This window comes from Nansenia antarctica, assembly GCF_963989245.1.
Source record: "Nansenia antarctica genome assembly, chromosome: 3".
Lineage (NCBI taxonomy): Eukaryota > Metazoa > Chordata > Actinopteri > Argentiniformes > Microstomatidae > Nansenia > Nansenia antarctica.
This window is the reverse complement of record NC_137688.1, coordinates 34,489,348-34,509,347: the sequence shown is the minus strand read 5'-3', so window position 1 is coordinate 34,509,347 and position 20,000 is coordinate 34,489,348. Positions and strand designations below refer to the sequence as shown.

At 48.9% G+C, this 20,000-nt stretch overlaps 1 protein-coding gene across 1 annotated transcript in view; it reads right to left on the bottom strand.

Moving 5' to 3' along the window:
* Nucleotides 1-5,351: 5,351 nt before the first annotated feature.
* LOC308154018 (DENN domain-containing protein 3-like) overlaps nucleotides 5,352-20,000 on the bottom strand; it is a gene marked incomplete at its 5' end in the record, with an annotated part of 22,128 nt that continues 7,479 nt past the window's right edge. Inside the window, 14 exons of the mRNA XM_080527198.1 lie at nucleotides 5,352-5,792; nucleotides 6,026-6,163; nucleotides 6,355-6,491; nucleotides 6,838-6,977; nucleotides 7,373-7,530; nucleotides 8,246-8,379; nucleotides 12,333-12,440; nucleotides 12,824-12,953; nucleotides 13,963-14,133; nucleotides 14,385-14,644; nucleotides 16,552-16,834; nucleotides 18,595-18,836; nucleotides 19,172-19,335; nucleotides 19,608-19,711. Of these exons, the coding sequence (XP_080383324.1) occupies nucleotides 5,592-5,792; nucleotides 6,026-6,163; nucleotides 6,355-6,491; nucleotides 6,838-6,977; nucleotides 7,373-7,530; nucleotides 8,246-8,379; nucleotides 12,333-12,440; nucleotides 12,824-12,953; nucleotides 13,963-14,133; nucleotides 14,385-14,644; nucleotides 16,552-16,834; nucleotides 18,595-18,836; nucleotides 19,172-19,335; nucleotides 19,608-19,711 (2,370 nt within the window). The 3' untranslated portion in view covers nucleotides 5,352-5,591. The remainder of the gene's footprint in view (nucleotides 5,793-6,025; nucleotides 6,164-6,354; nucleotides 6,492-6,837; nucleotides 6,978-7,372; nucleotides 7,531-8,245; nucleotides 8,380-12,332; nucleotides 12,441-12,823; nucleotides 12,954-13,962; nucleotides 14,134-14,384; nucleotides 14,645-16,551; nucleotides 16,835-18,594; nucleotides 18,837-19,171; nucleotides 19,336-19,607; nucleotides 19,712-20,000) is intronic.

Sequence of the window (20,000 nt, the reverse complement as noted above, 5' to 3'; positions counted from 1 at the left end):
TGTGTGTGTGTGTGTGTGTCTTGGTTAGTATCTTTGTTTAGGAAACATGTTCTTTGCAGGTCAAAAGCAAGAATCCATTTAATAGTCAACTGCACCACCCTAAACACACTCTCACACACTGGGCCTGGTCTGCTCTGGACTGGGTCTGGGTCTGGTCTAGAGACAGTCTCTCTCTCTCTCTCTCTCTCTCTCTCTCTCTCTCTCTCTCTCTCTCTCTCTCTCTCTCTCTCTCTCTCTGACTCTGTCTCTCTCTCACACACCCACACATACATACATACATACACACACCCACACACACCCACACACACCCACCCACACCCACACACACACACACACACACACACACACACACACACACACACACACACACACACAGTAAGAGACTGCTGCTGCTGAGAGGAAAAGGCGTTTTCCCCTCGAATCCTGAGGGACGGTGAGTGTGTGTGTGTGTGTGTGTGTGTGTGTGTGTGTGTGTGTGTGTGTGTGTGTGTGTGTGTGTGTAGCCAGTCTAAGTAGAATACACAACAACTTGAGAAGGTTCATTCAGTCTTCCTGTCACTGCTAACTGCTGTACACACACACACACACACACACACACACACACACACACACACACACACACCTCCTCTTCCTGCAGCTAAAACAACATGGAATAAGGAGGAGGATGATGATGATGATGATGATGATGATGATGATGGTGTGTGTGTGTGTGTGTGTGTGTGTGTGTGTGTGTGTGTGTGTGTGTGTGTCCACTTGCCTGTGGATATCAGCAGGGTTACTTAGTGTTAAAAGTCTGGTGTATAGTCATATAATAATAATAATAATAATAATAATAATAATAATAATAATAATAATGTAAGTTAGTGCCAGGTAACTGCATGGTAAAGCACAAGTGCAAGAAGTAGTGTGCAATAGTTAAATCATTCAACAGGATAGCCAGAATTTGAAATATGAATATCAAAGTGATACAGAACAATTCGTGACTGGCCAGTTCCACTGGCGAGCGGTTTCTATAACCGTGTTTCTATAAATACGGCCTTGGCAGCACTGTCATCTACCCAGCCTCGGGGTATCAACACTCAGGGGTTTACACACAGCAACCAGAAACACTGAGGCCTCGACCACCTTACATAGAGTGCGTTCGTAAATTCGCTCTGGAAATCTGATCAGCACTCATGGAATGCAGCTTGTCCAGTCAAATTACTTGGTCCCTTTACGACGTTGAACCCAATGTGCACTCCTGCGTTCTCTGAGCGAATTTACGAACGCAGCCCTACTCTCCAGGAACATAACCCATTATCTCCAGAAGGTCTCTGCTAAGGTCTACACTCGCACTCACGATTATGGATAGAAAACTAAATGTAAAGTACAGTCACGGGCCTATTGGCGATGAAGTCCCTCAACGAGACATCATGAAACAGTGGAGAAATGAGACTAGTGGTGCTTGGAGACTTTGTGGACCTGGTGAGTCATCCTGAATGGGTTAGTTGGTACTTTCCTGATTCCCTAATCAATGACGAACCGCATCTGGTCACCATCTACCTAATCATCTAACATCCTATCTGGTCTAACATCAATACATCTGGTCTAACACCCCATCTTTTTAATATTGCCTTTAAATGACTAAATGATTAAATGATGATTATATAATGATTAAAGCACTTTGAGCTGCAACGTTTACAGGAAAAGTGATACACAAATAACGGTTATTATTATTATTATTATTATGATTATGATTATGATTATTATCCATACATGGTCGTCAGACAGCGACCAATGTGAGCCCCCGGCTCCTCCTGACATGGCTGTTAACAGGGTACAACAGACCAAACAGAATAGACGAACAACAACTTTATGACATAATTATGGCAGGAAACGTCCATGTGTCTGGAACCTCTACATCACATCATCGCTTTCGCCTGACGCCTCTGGAACCTAAATCTAAATCACCTTATAACCCGCTACTGTACTCACTTTACCGTCTCCCCGGTGACGTTCCCGTCTGTTCGCTTGTCTTTCCCGGTGTAATTATTCGGTTGTGTGTGTTTATATCCCTTAAAAACTGGAGTTGATTCGGCTTTTCCTGCCCCACGGCTCCGGGAGTCGCCTATCCCTCCTGGTCTCTGCTCCCCATCCCGACCGGAGAATCCAACATGGCGCCGAGCAGAGACCCGGCCCACGGCGGCCGGCCAGGGAATGACACCCTCTCCGCTGGGAACACTGGGAATGCTGTGTGTATGTTATGTGTGGAGCTCGACTTCCAACAGGACACTAACTGTACTTCAGGCAGGAAAACACTGTCATACACATTTTCTGGCTGTTTTTTTTTTTTTACAGATATGAATAATGGATAATGGACATGACAGGGATAACATGACATCAGCACAATACACATATTTAGTCATATGTTAATATTTGTGTGTTAACATATGTTGACATATGTTCACATAAAAAAAAAAAGTTGGTATTAATATTGGTTATACTGATTAACTTTATTATACTACAGTTATTCCACACTGAGAATTAGCTACAATAGAGGCCAGGACAGGGTAGGCTGAGGGAGGACAGGGGAGGACAGGGGGAGGCTGAGGGAGGACAGGGGAGGACAGGGTAGGCTGAGGGAGGACAGGGGAGGGCAGGGAAGGCTGAGGGAGGACAGGGGAGGACGGGGGAGGCTGAGGGAGGACAGGGGAGGGCAGGGGAGGCTGAGGGAGGACAGGGGAGGGCAGGGGAGGCTGAGGGAGGACAGGGGAGGACAGGGGAGGCTGAGGGAGGACAGGGGAGGCTGAGGGAGGACAGAGGAGGCCAGGGGAGGCTGGGGGAGGACAGGGGAGGGCAGGGGAGGCTGAGGGAGGACAGGGGAGGACAGGGGAGGCTGAGGGAGGACAGGGGAGGCTGAGGGAGGACAGAGGAGGCCAGGGGAGGCTGGGGGAGGACAGGGGAGGCTGAGGAAGGCCAGGGGAGGCTGGGGGAGGATAGGGGAGGCTGGGGGACGCCAGGAGAGGCTGGGGGAGGACAGGGGAGGCTGGGGCAGGATGGGGGAGGCTGGGGGACGCCAGGAGAGGCTGGGGGAGGACAGGGGAGGCTGGGGCAGGATGGGGGAGGCTGGGGGACGCCAGGGAAAGCTGGGGGAGGCTAGTGGCTCATTCCATTCCGTGCATTAGAACAACCCAGATTTCTACCTCCACCAGCCTCCTCTGATTTTGAGATATCTATCAATGAGAGGCGTGTGTCTATTTACCTAAATCCATTCAGACAATCTGTCTGACTCTGTGTGTGTGTGTGTGTGTGTTATTGCATAAACACAGAATGTGTGTGTAAATTAATGTGGCACCTGCAAATTGAGTGCCTGCTCCTGGCTAGAGCGTAACTGGGACCGCCTCTAAACCCAATCCAGTGCAATTTGGGGACGTTACATTGTTGTTGTTTTTAAATCCCTGGTTCTTAATCTGGTTCTTAATCTGCCGCTGGATTAAAGAACATCTCTGTGATTACATCCCTGCAGGTGTTCGTGTTAGGGCTAGGCTAGCTGGCCCTAGCCCCTAGCCTCGCCTTAGTCCCTAGCTTAACCTTAGTCCCTAACATAGCACCTAGCCTAGCCTTAGCCCAAACCCCTAGCATTGTCTTCTTAATGAGATCAGACCAATCAGAATAAAGACGGAGGCTGTGGTTTAACTTGGTTTAACTTTTAAACTGGATTAAATCAAGGTAGTTTAAATGTAATCCTGGATTAGCAATTATGTTTAAACCACCCCTGGAGGAGGTTTATGTTATTTTTTAATTTACTAAATCTAGATTAAGCCTAAACCAGGATTAATTTAATCCATGTTGGTGCAACCCAGCCAGAGAGTTGTTACATTTGGTGGATTGAGAGATTATAATTCCTGAGATTAGCAGACAGGAGTGTTGGAAAGCGTCCATGTTTAGTCACAGAATCACACCTGGTCTTCCGCTCCACGTTGATCTGAATGTTTCTGAATAATAATAATAATAATAATAAAATATAATTGTTTTTATTGCCATGCAATCAACTTGTCAGTCAATTGTCATAGACGGCGACCCTGGAGCAATTAGGGGTTCAGTGCCTTGCTCAAAGACACCTCGACACGTGACCAGCTGGGGGTTTGAACAGCCAACCATGTGATCATTAGACGCCGGCTCTACCTCCTGAGCCACAGCCGCCCCTAAAATACTACAGGACTGTTGAAACCAGACTCAAACTAATCTGCTTATCTCATTAGACTATATGCTCAGGTCATAGTTCAGAATAACATACTACACATGACAAGGAGATAGTCATCAGATAATCAAAGTCATCAATTATCCAATTAATAATCAAATTAAAGCAGAATTTGGGCCCGTATTTGGGGCCGTCCGACTTAAGACAGATTTCTGTCTGCATGAAGAACACCAGTCATCTCCTGGCTCTGCTGCCCCCTGGTGTTGAGGCAGAGCAGGTGGGATACAGACTGTTACTGACCCCACTAACCCACTGACTTGATCCCAAATAGACTTATTTTTAACAACTGACTGATGAATCCCAAACACTACGAGATGAAAACAACATTGATGTATTTGTATTCACTTGTTGACTCATACGGTAAGAAGCGGTTATTGACATGAAATAATGTTCAATAATAACGTACAGAGAACACAGTCTGAGTTACTGCACACTTTAATACTTAAACCATGATAAGATGCGTAGAGTATCTTAAAACATTTTTAAAAAAAAGTAATATTTACAGGATTATAAAAAACATATACATATATATTAAATACTAAAACTGCCTAATGTAGTCCTAATATAAAAGACAGTACCGGTACTATAATGATAATAGTAATAATAACAATAGTGATAATATACTGTTAATCAATATGGCTGACGTGAGAGGATATTCCAGTTGTAAAAGTGGCCTGAGCAGCAACAGGACTCCTCTGACCCTCTAGGCTCCATAGGCTTAACCCAACCCAACCCCTAGCCCCTAGTTCCTAGTCACTAGCCCCTAGCCCCTAGCTCCTAGCCACTAGCCCCTCGTCCCTAGTTCCTAGCTCCTAACCACTAGTCCCTAGGAGTCCCTAGCTCCTAGCACTCTGATTGGTTGGGTGAGAGATTGCCATATTGCTTCCACCTATTAGATGGTCGAGATCACTGATCGTCAGAGTTGGGGTCCGGGGTTGACGTGATCCGCCTTCTGTCCTCCAGGGGGAGCCTTGGTAGCTAAGGAGGTAGCTAAACATGTTCTAAGGTGTTCTAAGGGTGTTAAACATGTTCTAAGGATGTTCTAAGGGTGTTAGACATGTTCTAAGCTAAGGTGTTCTAAGGGTGTTAAACATGTTCTAAGGTGTTCTAAGGATGTTAAACATGTTCTTAAGTGTTCTAAGGGTGTTAAACATATTCTTAAGTGTTCTAAGGGCGTTTAAAGTGTTCTAACGTGTTAGCACCAGAGGACTCCCCCTCGAGCTACGTTACTCCGGTCCTCCAGGTGGCGGTGTTGGTCTGACAGACGCCACGTTACTCCGGTCCTCCAGGTGGCGGTGTTGGTCTGACAGACGCCACGTTACTCCGGTCCTCCAGGGGGCAGCGTTGGCCGTTACTCCACCTTCCAGATGGCGATCTTCCCGTCGTGGCGCCCGGCCCCGCTGAGGACGTAGCGGTCCTCTGCTGAGCTCAGCGTCTCCACGGCGTCGCTGTGGCCCGCCAGCACCTTGTCCACCAGGTGGCGCTGCACGTCCACCACATAGATCTTCCCCCGGGGTTTAGCCTCGCTCTGCCCTCGGCCCCCCACCCACACCTGGGGGGAGAGAGGGGGGGAGGAGGGGAGGAGAGGGGGAGGGTTCTATATGTCACCTATCAACAAACATACCTGACTTTGACACGTGTTGCCTTGGATACCAGATATTTTATTGACTTTTAAATGACTTTCTCTATATACACATCTAACACTGAAGAGGAACCAAGCATGTGTGTCTGTGTGTCTGTGTGTCTGTGTGTGTCTGTGTGTGTGTGTGTGTGTGTGTGTCTGACCTGGTTCTTGACCTTGATCATACAGGTGACCCCAGCACAGTCGGCCAGCTGGACTCTGTGGAAGGGCGTGGCCAGGTCCTGTTGGTGCCACACACACACCTCCCCGCTGTCCACACACGCTGTCCACAGCTGCTCCCTCTGCCACACACGCACACAGAGAGACACGTGCACACGCACACAAACACACACACACACACACACACACGCACACAGAGAGACACGTGCACACACACACACACACACACACACACACACCACACACACACACACACACACACACACACACACACACACACACACACACACATCAGCATCATCTTCATCTATACCACCTCCTTCATCATCGTCATCTTCATCATCCTCACCTCAGGGAACACCAGCAGACAGCTGAAGGCGGTGGGGGTGGGGGAGGTCCTACGATGCAGCGTCCCACTCCTCCACACCTCCATCACGCAGTCCCTGGCACCTACAACAGCCACAGGCAGGGGGCGATAGAGAGTTAACACTGGGAAAATGATCATAAATATGCAAAACGACGAATTTACGAATTGAATATGCAAAACGACGAAGTCAACTAAATGTTAATAATAACCCTACTCTAGTAGTAGCCCTAGGGTGTTTAACATGTTCTAAGGTGTTCTGAGGTGTTCTAAATTGTTCTAAGGTGTTCTAACATGTTCTAAGGCATTCTAACGTGTTCTGATTTGTTCTAACGTGTTCTAAGGTGTTTTAAGTTGTTCTAAGGTGTTATAACGTGTTCTAAGGTGTTCTGAGGTGTTCTAGTGTGTTCTAAGGTGTCATGTGACACTCACAGCACCACAGGGTTCCCCCGCAGGGCTGGACAGACGCCAGGACGCCGCAGGTCAGACTGAACTGTCTCCTGACCTGCAGAGAGACCGAGTCCCACGCCATCACCACCCCCTCAGCACTGCACGAGTACACCACTTGCTGGCTGGGAGGGGAAGTACACCACACACACACACATCAACATACTGGAGACAGGCAGGCAGGCAGACTGCCTGTCTGTTTGTCTGTCTGTCTGCCTGTCTGTTTGTCTGTCTGACAGACAGACAGGCAGGCAGACAGACAGACAAACAGGCAGACAGACAGACAGGCAGGCAGGCAGGCAGGCAGGCAGGCAGGCAGGCAGTCAGACAGACAGACAGTACACCATCTGCGACATGGTCATGGTAACATGTATGATGTAGTCATCGCGTGACGCGTGTCATGGTAGCCATGGTAACATGTATGATGTAGTCATTGTGACGTGTGTCATGGTAGCCATGGTAACATGTATGATGTAGTCATCGTGTGACGTGTGTCATGGTAGCCATGGTAACATGTCACCTGTACTTGTCAGGCGGGCCCAGGGCAAGGCCGGTGACATCACTGCGGTGGTGGGTCAGCTGCTTGTTGCAGGACATGCTGCTGCTGCTGATTATGTAAATGACCGAGTCCTGAGACCCCACCCACACCTGCTGGGGGTCCACTCCCAGCATGCAGGTCTACAAACAACAACAACAACAACAACAACAACAACAACAACAAGTCACTGTAGTACAACGTGTGTCACTGATCCCATCACTAACCCTAACCATACTGTAATACCAGATACATGCATTATTATTATGATTATGATTATGATTATTGTTATTATAACGTGTTGTATGATCCTACATTATTCAGCAGAGACCACCCAGGGGAGGCTGGGGGAGGTAAAACACCAGGGGAGGCTGGGGGAGGTAGAACACATGGGGAGGCTGGGGGAGGTAGAACACCAGGGGAGGCTGGGGGAGGTAGAACACCAGGGGAGGCTGGGGGAGGTAGAACACCAGGGGAGGCTGGGGGAGGTAGAACACCAGGGGAGGCTGGTGGAGGTAGAACACCAAGGGAGGCTGGGGGAGGTAGAACACCAGGGGAGGCTGGGGGAGGTAGAACACCAGAGGAGGCTGGGGGAGGTAGAACACCAAGGGAGGCTGGGGGAGGTAGAACACCAGGGGAGGCTGGGGGAGGTAGAACACCAGGGGAGGCTGACAGACAGACAGACAGACAGACACAAACACAGACACACAGACAGACACAAACACAGACACACACAGATAGACAGACAGACAGACACAGACAGACAGACACACACACACACACACACACACACACACACACACAGACAGATAGACACACACACACACACACACACACACACACACACACACATCTCACCAGGCGAGCAGCCCCGGCCTGGACAGAGCTGTGCTGCAGAGACCAGCTGGCTGCGTCAAACACCACCACCCGGCCGTCGCCCAGGGCAACCCACAGCTTAGGGGTCCCGCCCCCTCCCTCAGAGTTCAGCTGGCCTGAGAACACACACACACACACACACACACACACACAGTTATAATAATAAACATTAGAAGCCCTTCTAAAGACGCTGGAGAACAGGAATGGGCAAAGTGTGGCATGGATTTAAAATACATTTAAACAAAAATAATGGAATATGGACCGTTAGAAAACCGTCTATAAAAATAAATTGCACTGTATGTGCGTTGGACTTGATAAGTGGACTGCACTTATGGTGCATTCGGAAAGTATTCAGACCCCCCTCACCTTTTCCACATTTTTGTTGTGACTCAATTTAAAATGGATTAAATTAAAATAATTTGCCATCAATCCACACACAATACCCCAGAATGACAAAAACAATCTGTAAATGTATTAAATTACATGAACTATTTTTATCCTTGCATTAAGATGGACTCAATTCAACTTATTGAGTGATTTGTCAATGACATTTTTGCATTTTAGCTCATTTTAAGAGTGTCATTGAAAAAAAAAAATCATTTTAAATTGAGGCATTGTTGAAAGTTGAGGCAACACAACAAAATGTGGAAAAGGTGAAAGGGTGTGAATATACTATACAGCATATTCTGTTTTTGCCTCTTCCTGAATGTTCCTATTCACAAGAATGACCTGAAGAACCAGTCTGAATACTTGCCATACTGAATACTTGTTGTTGAATGTTGTAAACTACCTCGTTCCTTTCTTGCTCCTTTCTCCTGGTCTTATTTTGCTGTTTTTTTAAAATGTGCGCTGCTTTTTTAAAGAGAGTCTTATTGTATTGATTTAAATGTAAGATACAGAAATGCCTACTGTAATTTGTGGACACATCAATAAACTACTGTAATGACAACAGCTAAACTGTTCAGTAGTGTTGTATAGTTATTTTGATGAAAACAATGTTTTTTTCGATGGCACAGGGGTTTTCTGGTCTAAAAACACAGTTGTTCTTGCAGTGTAACTGTTTGACAACAGCCACAGTTAATATTGTTTGTGCCGCTACTCCTATTTTTCTGGATGTGGTCCACAACCAAATACGTTTTCCCATCCCTGCTGTACAACATCAGATAAGTGGCCTGACTCACAACACAACACAGCGGAACCAGAGGAACCTTCATTCATCCTCCCCCCGTCTCCTCTCCTCTCCATTTCCTCCCTCTGTTTTATAACCATTTAAAAGTGAGGGAGTAGGAAAAAGGCTGCGCATGTCACTTCCTGTCTGTCCTAGGGTGGGGTGGAGCTTCTGGACCCGCTCCAACACCACTGACCTACATAACAGTGTGTGTGTGTGTATGTGTGTGAGAGTGTGTGTGCGCGCATGTGTGTGTGAGGGTGTGTGTGTGTGAGGGTGTGTGTGAGAGAGTGTGTGTGTGAGAGAGTGTGAGTGTGTGAGTGTGTGTGTGTGTTTGTGTGTGTGTCGTCTCAAGGCCCCGCCACTCGACCAACCCTGAACCTAATTGGACACAGATGGACCTATCAGCAGGCAGCCTGGACAAACAGAGGGTCTCTGTCTCTGACACCTCTCACACACACACACACATACACACATACATACACACACACACACACACACATTCACAAATACACACACACACACACACACACTCACACTCACTCACAGTAACCTGACCCCGACTATGTCTGTCACTAAGGCGGTTACTGGGAACTTACTCTACGCTACATTGAGGATATACGATGTATGACTCTGTGTGTGTGTGTGTATATGTATGTGTGTGTGCGTGTGTGTGTGTGTATATGTATGTGTGTGTGTGTGTGTGTGTGTGTGTGTGTGTGTGTGTGTGTTTACCAGGTGTGTTCTTTCATCACATTCCCAGTGGGTCAGAAGTTTACATACACTTCAGTGTTTGTTAGCAGTGTTTGGTAGCAGTGTTTGGTAATTGTTTAAACTTGTGTCAAACCTTTTGGGTAGCCTTCCACAAACTTCCCACAATAAGTTGGTGGAATTTTGCCCCATTCCTCCTGACAGAACTGGTGTAACTGAGTCAGGCTTTTTCAGTTCTGCCCACAATTTTTATATTGGATTGAGGTCGGCGGGGCTTTGTGATGGTCACTCCAATACCTTGACTTTGTTGTCCGTAAGCCATTTTGCCACAACTTTGGAAGTGTGCTTGGGGACATTGTCCATTTGGATCTAATTGTGATAATACTAGGGTGGGTCTGCACTCAGCAGGACATGTTTGGCCAGATGTGGTGTTAAAAAAGAAAAACATCTCTTGACTACAGTTTCTCCTCATCTCTTTCACAAGTCTTTCACAAGTCTACATGTCTTGACCATGTCACCAGTTAACAGTCTAGTTACACCAAGAAGATTTATTTCCTGTACTTGCTCAATAGCAGCATTGTTAATTGTTCATGAGATGGGGTTCTTGGTCTTGACATAACAATGGCCAACATTATGGCCAAACAGTTACATTTCATCACGTTTCATCAGACCAGTGAACATTTCTCCAAAAAGTAGGATCTTTGTCCCAATGTGCAGTTGCAAACCGTAGCTTTTTTTTACAGCGGTTTTGGAGCAGTGGCTTCTTCCTTGCTGAGCGGCCTTCACAGAAACACCTTCACCTTAAAATACCTTCACACAGACACCTCCACCTTAAAATACCTTCACAGAGACACCTCCAACTGACTCTAATGATGTCAATTAGCCCATCAGAAGCTGCTAAAGGCATGACATCATTTCCTGGAATTTTCCAAGCTGTTTAAAGGCACAGTCAACTTAGTGTATGTAAACTTCCGACGCACTGGAATTGTGATATAGTGAATTAGTGAAATATATATAAATTATTTATAGAAAAATTACAAGTGAAATAATCTGTCTTAATTTGTCCTAACCGACTTGCCAAAACTATAGTTTGTTAACATGAAATCTGTGGAGTGGACTTCAACTGTACCTGGTGCGTAGAGCAGTGTGTGTGTGTGTGTGTGTGTGTGTGTGTGTGTGTGTGTGTGTACCAGGAGAGTAGAGCAGTGTGTGTGTGTGTGTGTGTGTGTGTGTGTGTGTGTGTGTGTACCAGGGGTGTAGAGCAGTGTGTGTGTGTGTGTGTGTGTGTGTGTGTGTGTGTGTGTGTGTGTGTGTGTGTGGGGGGGGGGGGTACCAGGGGTGTAGAGCAGTGTGTGTGTGTGTGTGTACCAGGGGTGTAGAGCAGTGTGTGTGTGTGTGTGTGTGTATGAGTGTGTGTGTGTGTGTGTGTGTATGTGTGTGTGTGTGTGTGTGGGGGGGGGGGTACCAGGGGTGTAGAGCAGTGTGTATGTGTGTGTGTGTGTACCAGGGGTGTAGAGCAGTGTGTGTGTGTGTGTGTATGAGTTTGTGTGTGTGTGTGTGTGTGTGTGTACCAGGGGTGTAGAGCAGTGTGTGTGTGTGTGTGTGTGTACCAGGGGTGTAGAGCAGTGTGTGTGTGTGTGTGTGTGTGTGTGTGGGTACCAGGGGTGTAGAGCAGTGTGTCCGTATGTGTGTGTGTGTGTGTGTGTGTGTGTGTGTGTGTGTGTGTGTGAGTGTACCAGGGGTGTAGAGCAGTGTGTGTGTGTGTGTGTGTGTGTGTGTGAGTGTGTGTGTGTGTGTGTGTGTACCAGGGGTGTAGAGCAGTGTGTGTGTGTATGAGTGTGTGTGTGTGTGTGTGTGTGTGTGTGTACCAGGGGTGTAGAGCAGTGTGTGTGTGTGTGTGTGTGTGAGTGTGTGTGTGTGTGTGAGTGTGTGTGTGTGTGTGTGTGTGTGTACCAGGGGTGTAGAGCAGTGTGTGTGTGTATGAGTGTGTGTGTGTGTGTGTGTGTGTGTGTGTGTGTGTGTACCAGGGGTGTAGAGCAGTGTGTGTGTGTGTGTGTGTGTGTGTGTGAGTGTGTGTGTGTGTGTGTGTGTGTGTGTGTGTGTGTGTGTGTGTGTGTACCAGGGGTGTAGAGCAGTGTGTGTGTGTGAGTGTGTGTGTGTGTGTGTGTGTGTGTGTGTGTGTGTGTGTACCAGGGGTGTAGAGCAGCACAGTGACGGCCTGGGGGGCCGCCTGGTCCTGGGAGGGGTTGATCTTGTGCTTCAGAGTCTCTGACGTGGTCCTGGGCACCATCATGGGCACTGTTCACACACACACACACACACACACACACACACACACACACACACACACACAGAATTTTAATTCTGCCCTATCTTCTTCAGTTCACCTTCCCCTGATATGACAAATGTCTCTCTGAAGAGGCAAACTGAATGCTGATTGGTCTCCCTGCAAAACAGCTCTTAGTTTAAATACTTACATCTATATATCTATATCTATAATACTTAAGTCTATATAACAATATAATACTTAAGTCTATAGAACAATATAATACTTAAGTCTATAGAACAATATAATACTTAAGTCTATAGAACAATATAATAAGTCTATATAACAATGCCCCCCCTACCTTCCAGGGTCATACCCCCCCCCTACCTTCCAGGGTCATGCCCCTCCCCCCTACCTTCCAGGGTCATGCGGTGGTAGTGGGCCAGTTTGGAGGCGGCGTAGACGGCCTTCTGGGTCTGCAGACATCCCACCACGGCATCCATCAGCAGGGCATTGGCCAGTGCGTGCTGCACGTACTGGGGGTCCTGGAGGACCACAAACAACCATAAACAACCACAAACAACCACACTACTGGATTACTATTTTACAATTGGGTGGTACATTATGCCATTATTTGTATTATTATTATTTTTGCATTGATGGTTGATGGTTCAGGGTATATACAGGAATCTTGAGGTTAATTTCAATACCTTTCTAAGACTTTTTAAAGACCTTGTCAATATTTTTCCAGACCTCAACCGCCACTTCGAGCTGTAACCGTTTACATCAGTGACACCTTTAACTTAACAGTTTTAGTTTACAATAGACTAGACCACTATCATATAACAGAATTTCCGGTTCATCTTTCACGAACGTTTACTAAAAGTTTTTAGGACTCAAACTCTTTGGACAGAGTCTAATTCAGAAAAATACCTAAAAAATTTAAGACCTCATAAAATCGTGATAAGACTTTTTTAATACTTATTAAGGGTCTTGATTTTCCCAAAATTGATTTATCAACTTGTAATACTTTTCAAGACACCGCGGATACCCTGTGGTTGCGTTGTTGAGGAGCTTGGATGAATACTGATGAGCCTGACATTCCTGCCAGACCAGAGCTCCACAGAGGGTCTCTGTCTCATCTCTCTGACGTCAGGAACATGGATGTTGGAAACGTGACCAAGACCAAAGAGTGAGAGTGCTAGCATTAGTCTGTTTTCACACAAGCATCATTAGCCTGTTTTCACACTAGCATAATTAGCCTGTTTTCACACTAGCATAATTAGCCTGTTTTCACACTAGCATAATTAGCCTGTTTTCACGCTAGCATCTGTAGCCTGTTTCACCTTTAGCCTTAGCCTGTTTTCACGCTAGCATCATTAGCCTGTTTTCACGCTAGCATCATTACCCCCCTCCCCCCACCCACCTTGTGTTCGTCGGCTTTCACAGTAGCATCATTAGCCTGTTTTCACACTAGCATCATTAGTCTGTTTTCACAGTAGCATCATTATCCTGTTTTCACGCTAGCATCATTACCCCCCTACCCCCACCCACCTTGTGTTCGTCGGCCATCTTGCGGCCGGCCCACATCTCTTTGACCATGAGGTTCCAGAGGTCAGACTCGGCCTTCAGGTTGGCCTCCAGCCCCTCCCTCTTCCCCGCCACGCGGATCTTCAGACACGGGACGCGCATGAGCAGGAACAGAGCCGACGAGACCTTCACCTCCTGACACACACACACACACACACACACACACACACACACACACACACACACACACGATCATCACTGTATGAGTTTATCTTCAGGCTTGTGTTGATACAGACTGACACAACATGAAAATCACTTAAAATACAGTACATCATCACATTCAGTCTCCTTGGAAAGTAGACCCGGCAGAAAGTAGACCCGACAGAAAGTAGACCTGGCAGAAAGTAGACCCGGCAGAAAGTAGTCCCGGCGGCCTCCTCACTCACCTCGATGTCCCTGAACTTGGCCACCTCCACGTAGCCGGGCCGCCCTTCGGTCAGCAGGAAGAGGCGTCGCTGCGTCATGGCGAGGCGACCCACGCCGCGGCTGGTCTTGACGGAGGAGGACAGCTTGAACACGCACTCGTCCTCCTCCAGGCGCTCCGCCACGCCGCCGGGCAGCGCCACGTCCTGCGCCTCCGCCTCCGTCTCCTTCCAGAAGGTGTAGAACACCCGGAACACCTCAGGGTCCACCATCTTCTGCTGGCCTGAGGGGGGCAGTAGAGAGTTACACCACCAGGTAGACAGACAGTTACACCACCAGATAGATAGACAGTTACACCACCAGATAGACAGACAGTTACACCACCAGACAGATAGACAGTTACACTACCAGGTAGACAGACAGTTACACCACCAGATAGATAGACAGTTACACCACCAGATAGACAGACAGTTACACCACCAGGTAGACAGTTACACCACCAGATAGATAGACAGTTACACCACCAGATAGACAGACAGTTACACCACCAGGTAGACAGTTACACCACCAGATAGATAGACAGTTACACCACCAGATAGACAGACAGTTACACCACCAGATAGACAGACAGTTACACCACCAGATAGACAGACAGTTACACCACCAGATAGACAGACAGTTACACCACCAGATAGACAGACAGTTACATCACCAGATAGACAGACAGTTACACCACCAGATAGACAGACAGTTACACCACCAGATAGACAGACAGTTACACCACCAGATAGACAGTTACACCACCAGACAGATAGACAGTTACACCACCAGATAGACAGTTACACCACCAGATAGACAGACAGTTACACCACCAGATAGACAGTTACACCACCAGATAGATAGACAGTTACACCACCAGATAGATAGACAGTTACACCACCAGATAGAGAAACAGAGAGACAGAGATAGAGAGAGAGGGGGAGGGAGAGAGAGGGGGAGGGAGAGAGAGAGAGTGAGAGAGAGTGAGAGAGAGTGAGAGAGGGAGAGAGAGTGAGAGGGGGAGGGAGAGAGAGAGAGAGAGGGAGAGAGGGGGAGGGAGAGAGAGTGAGAGAGAGAGGGAGAGAGAGGGGGAGAGAGTGAGAGAGGGAGAGAGAGAGGGGGAGGGAGAGAGTGAGAGAGGGAGAGAGAGAGAGTGAGAGAGGGAGAGAGAGGGGGAGAGAGAGAGAGTGAGAGAGAGTATGATTAACTAGGTGAATGCCAAGCTGGGTGTGTGAGGTAAAGCTGAAATGTAAACACTTCTAAGACGTGACGCTGTAATCACACAGAACGAACAAAGACAAGCAACACACACACACACACACACACACACACACACACACACACACACACACACACACACACACACACACACACACACACACACACACACACACACACACACACACACACACACACACACACACACACACACACACACACACACACACACACACACACACACACACACACACACTTACCCTCCAAGTAAAAGACAGAGGAGGAGCAGACCTTCACCTCACCTCCACCAGCAGGGTTACTCTCTGACACACACACACACAGACACACACACGCACACACACACACACAGACAGACACACACCCACACAGACACATACCCACACCCACCCATACACACACCAGCAGCAGCAGCAGGGTTAGACTGTTACAGCAGGATACTGAGGATAGATGATTGATTAGGTTAGTACAGTCACCAGACTGACACACCTCCCTCTCTCTCCCTCCCTCTCTCTCTCTCTCTCTCTCTCTCTCTGTGGATGGTGTCCTCTCTCCCTCCTTACCTACAGTTAGAGCATCAAATAGTCTGTGGATGGTGTCCCTCCCTCTCTCTCACCCTCCCTTCCTCCCTCCCTCCCTCCTTCCTTACCTACAGTTAGGGCATCAAACAGTCTGTGGATGGTGTCCCTCCCTCTCTCTCACCCTCCCTTCCTCCCTCCCTCCCTCCCTCCTTCCTTCCTTACCTACAGTTAGGGCATCAAACAGTCTGTGGATGGTGTCCCTCCCTCTCTCCCACCGTCCGTCCCTCCCTCCCTCCCTCCCTCCCTCCTTCCTTACCTACAGTTAGGGCATCAAACAGTCTGTGAATGGTGTCCCTCCCTCTCTCTCTCCCTCCCTCCCTCCCTCCTTCCTTACCTACAGTCAGGGCATCAAACAGTCTGTGGATGGTGTCGAGGTCCTTGACGACGCCTGACTCTTGGACGTGACGTATGAACTCCTCCAGCTGCATGTGTTTTTTCGGCAGTTGGAAGCGCTTGACGACGGCGTCGTGGTGGGCGGGCCGGGGGTCCTGGTCCTGTCTGACCCGGCTGAGGAGGCGCCGGAGGTCTGGCCGGCGCTCCGCCTCCGTCTGCTCCGCCCTCCCCAGCGACGCCACCAGACCCTTCACCAACGCCGCCGGGAAGATGGCTGTGTCCGTCTGACAGGAACAATCACAACAATAATAATAATAATCATCATAATCATAACAATAATAACAATCATCATCATAATCATAACAATAATAACAACAACAGCTGAGGAGAGGAGGAAGAGAAGAGGAGAGGAGAAAGAGAAGAGGAGAGGGGGGAGGAGAGGAGAAAGAGGAGAGGAGAGGGGGGAGGAGAGGAGAAAGAGGAGAGGAGAGGGGGGAGGAGAGGAGAAAGAGAAGAGTAGAGGGGGAGGAGAGGAGAGGAGGAAGAGAAGAGCAGAGGAGAAAGAGAAGAGGAGAGGAGAAAGAGAAGAGGAGAGGAGGGAGGAGAGGAGAGGAGGAAGAGAAGAGCAGAGGAGAAAGAGAAGAGGAGAGGGGGGAGAGAAGAGGAGAGGGGGGAGGAGAGGAGAAAGAGAAGAGGAGAGGGGGGAGAGAAGAGGAGAGGGGGGAGGAGAGGAGAAAGAGAAGAGGAGAGGAGAAAGAGAAGAGGAGAGGGGGGAGAGAAGAGGAGAGGGGGGAGGAGAGGAGAAAGAGAAGAGGAGAGGGGGAGAGAAGAGGAGAGGAGGAAGAGAAGAGGAGAGGAGAAAGAGAAGAGGAGAGGAGAAAGAGAAGAGGAGAGGAGAAAGAGAAGAGGAGAGGGGGGAGAGAAGAGGAGAGGGGGGAGGAGAGGAGAAAGAGAAGAGGAGAGGGGGGAGAGAAGAGGAGAGGGGGGAGGAGAGGAGAGGGGGGAGAGAAGAGGAGAGGGGGGAGGAGAGGAGAAAGAGAAGGGGAGAGGAGAAAGAGAAGAGGAGAGGAGAAAGAGGAGAGGAGAAAGAGAAGAGGAGAGGAACAAGAGAGGAGGAGAGGAGAAAGAGGAGAGGAGAGGGGGAAGAGAAGAGGAGAGGAGAGGAGAAAGAGAAGAGGAGAGGGGGGAGGAGAGGAGAGGAGAGGAGAAAGAGAAGAGGAGAGGAGAAAGAGAAGAGGAGAGGGGGAAGAGAAGAGGAGAGGGGAGAGGAGAGGGGGAGGAGAGGAGAGGAGGAAGAGAAGAGGCGAGGGGGAGAGGAGAGGAGGAAGAGAAGAGGAGAGGAGAAAGAGGTGAGGAGAGGAGAAGAGGAGGGGGGAGGAGAGGAGAAAGAGAAGAGGAGAAAGAGAAGAGGAGAGGGGGGAGGAGGAGAGGAGAAAGAAGAGGAGAGGGGGGAGGACAGGAGAGGAGAGGGGGGAGAAAGAGAAGAGGAGAGGGGGGAGAAAGAGAAGAGGAGAGGAGAAAGAGGAGAGGAGAGGAGAAAGAGGAGAGGAGAGGGGGGAGGAGAGGAAAAAGAGGAGAGGAGAGGGGGGAGAGGAGAGGAGAGGAGAGGAGAAAGAGGGGTAGTGGTGGTCTAGTGGATAGTGAGTTGGACTTGTGATCGGAAGGTTGTGAGTTCGAATCCCGCCTGAAGCCACACCACTACTAGTGTGCCCTTGAGTAAGGCACTTAGCCCTCAGTTACTCCAGGGGGAATGTCCCTGTAATTCGTAATTGTAAGTCGCTTTGGATAAAGGCGTCTGCTAAATGGCAAAATTATTATTAATTATTAAAGAGGAGAGGAGAGGGGGGAGGAGAGGAGAAAGAGGAGAGGAGAGGGGGGAGAGAAGAGGAGAGGAGAAAGAGGAGAGGAGAGGGGGAGGAGAGGAGAAAGAAAAGAGGAGAGGGGGGAGGAGAGGAGAAAGAGGAGAGGAGAGGGGGGAGACGAGAGGAGAGGAGAAAGGGGAGAGGAGAGGAGAAAGAGAAGAGGAGAGGGGGGAGGACCGGACCTTGTAGAGGTTCTGGAAGTCGTCGAGGGCGTCCAGGCGCCTGGCGGCCAGCGTGTTCACCACGCCTCTCAGGTAGTGGTACCTGGCCAGGAGGGCGGAGTCCTCGGGGGGGGCGGCGGCCATCTCCTTCCCCAGGAGGACGAGCACCTCAGCGTAGTAGTTCTGGACGTAGTGGTAGGCCAGGGGGGGCGGGAACTCTGGCAGCTTGAAGGTCCTGATTGGCTTCTGGAGACCTTTCAGACCTGTCATTGGACGGCAGAGGTTTCAGGAAGTGGCGTTTCACTTCTGAAATAAGAAATGGCGACGGATAGTGCGAGCTGACACTGTTGTACCCTGTGTCGGCAGGTTAGCTTGAATTTGTTGGATGAAAGTTGATCAAAAGCAATAAACAAATAATAGACAAAAGCAATAAACCTGTGAATACCAAAGCATTTGTAATTGCAACAATTATCTGACAGGGGTTAGGCCAATATTTTTGTCCATGTCTGTATGTGTGTGTGTGTGCGTGTGTGTGTGTGGTGTGTGTGTGTGTGTGTGTGTGTGTGTGTGTGTGAGTGTGTGTGTGTGTGTTACCCACCAGCATCCAGCAGGGGGAGCTTCTTGACGGAGGTGTTCCTGAGGGCCAGGTTAGGGAGGCTGCCGCCCCCCCCCAGCTGCCTGCTGAGGCGCTGCTCTGGGCTGTAGTGGCGGGCCAGCTCCTGTAGGGGGGGCCGCCGCGGGGACTCAGTCATCGCCCGCAGTCTGGGGGGGGTGGGAGGGGGGACAGAGAGTGAGAGAAGGGTTTGGGGGGGGGGGGGGGGGGTGGATAAACAAAAGCAATAAACTTGCAACAATTATCTGACAGGGGTGCCAATATGTTTGTCCATGTCTGTATGTGTGTGTGTGTGTGTGTGTGTGTGTGTGTGTGTGTGTGTGTGTGTGTGTGTGTGTGTGTGTGAGTGTGTGTGCGTGTGTGTGTGTGCGTGTGTGAGTGTGTGTGTGTGAGTGTGTGTGAGTGTGTGTGCGTGTGTTACCTGTGGGCCTCAGTGCGTGTGTTCAGCTCCAGCCGCATGAACGCGTCTAACTTCCTGTTTAGACGATCTCGCAGGAAGGAGTGGAAGATGTGAGTGTCCAACACCTGCAAGAACACACACACACACACACACACACACACACAGACACTTATTTTCTCTCTATAAACTGAACATTTTAGCACACACACACCCACACCCCACACACACACCCACACCCCACACCCCCACACACACACACACCCCCACACACATCCCACACACACCGCGCCACCCGACTCATTGTCACCAGATGTTGGCTGCTGTTGTCACAGACAACATTATTATACAATTACCGGTATTATAAAATTATTCGATTATATAACCACTTATTATTAGATATACTAGATGATGTGT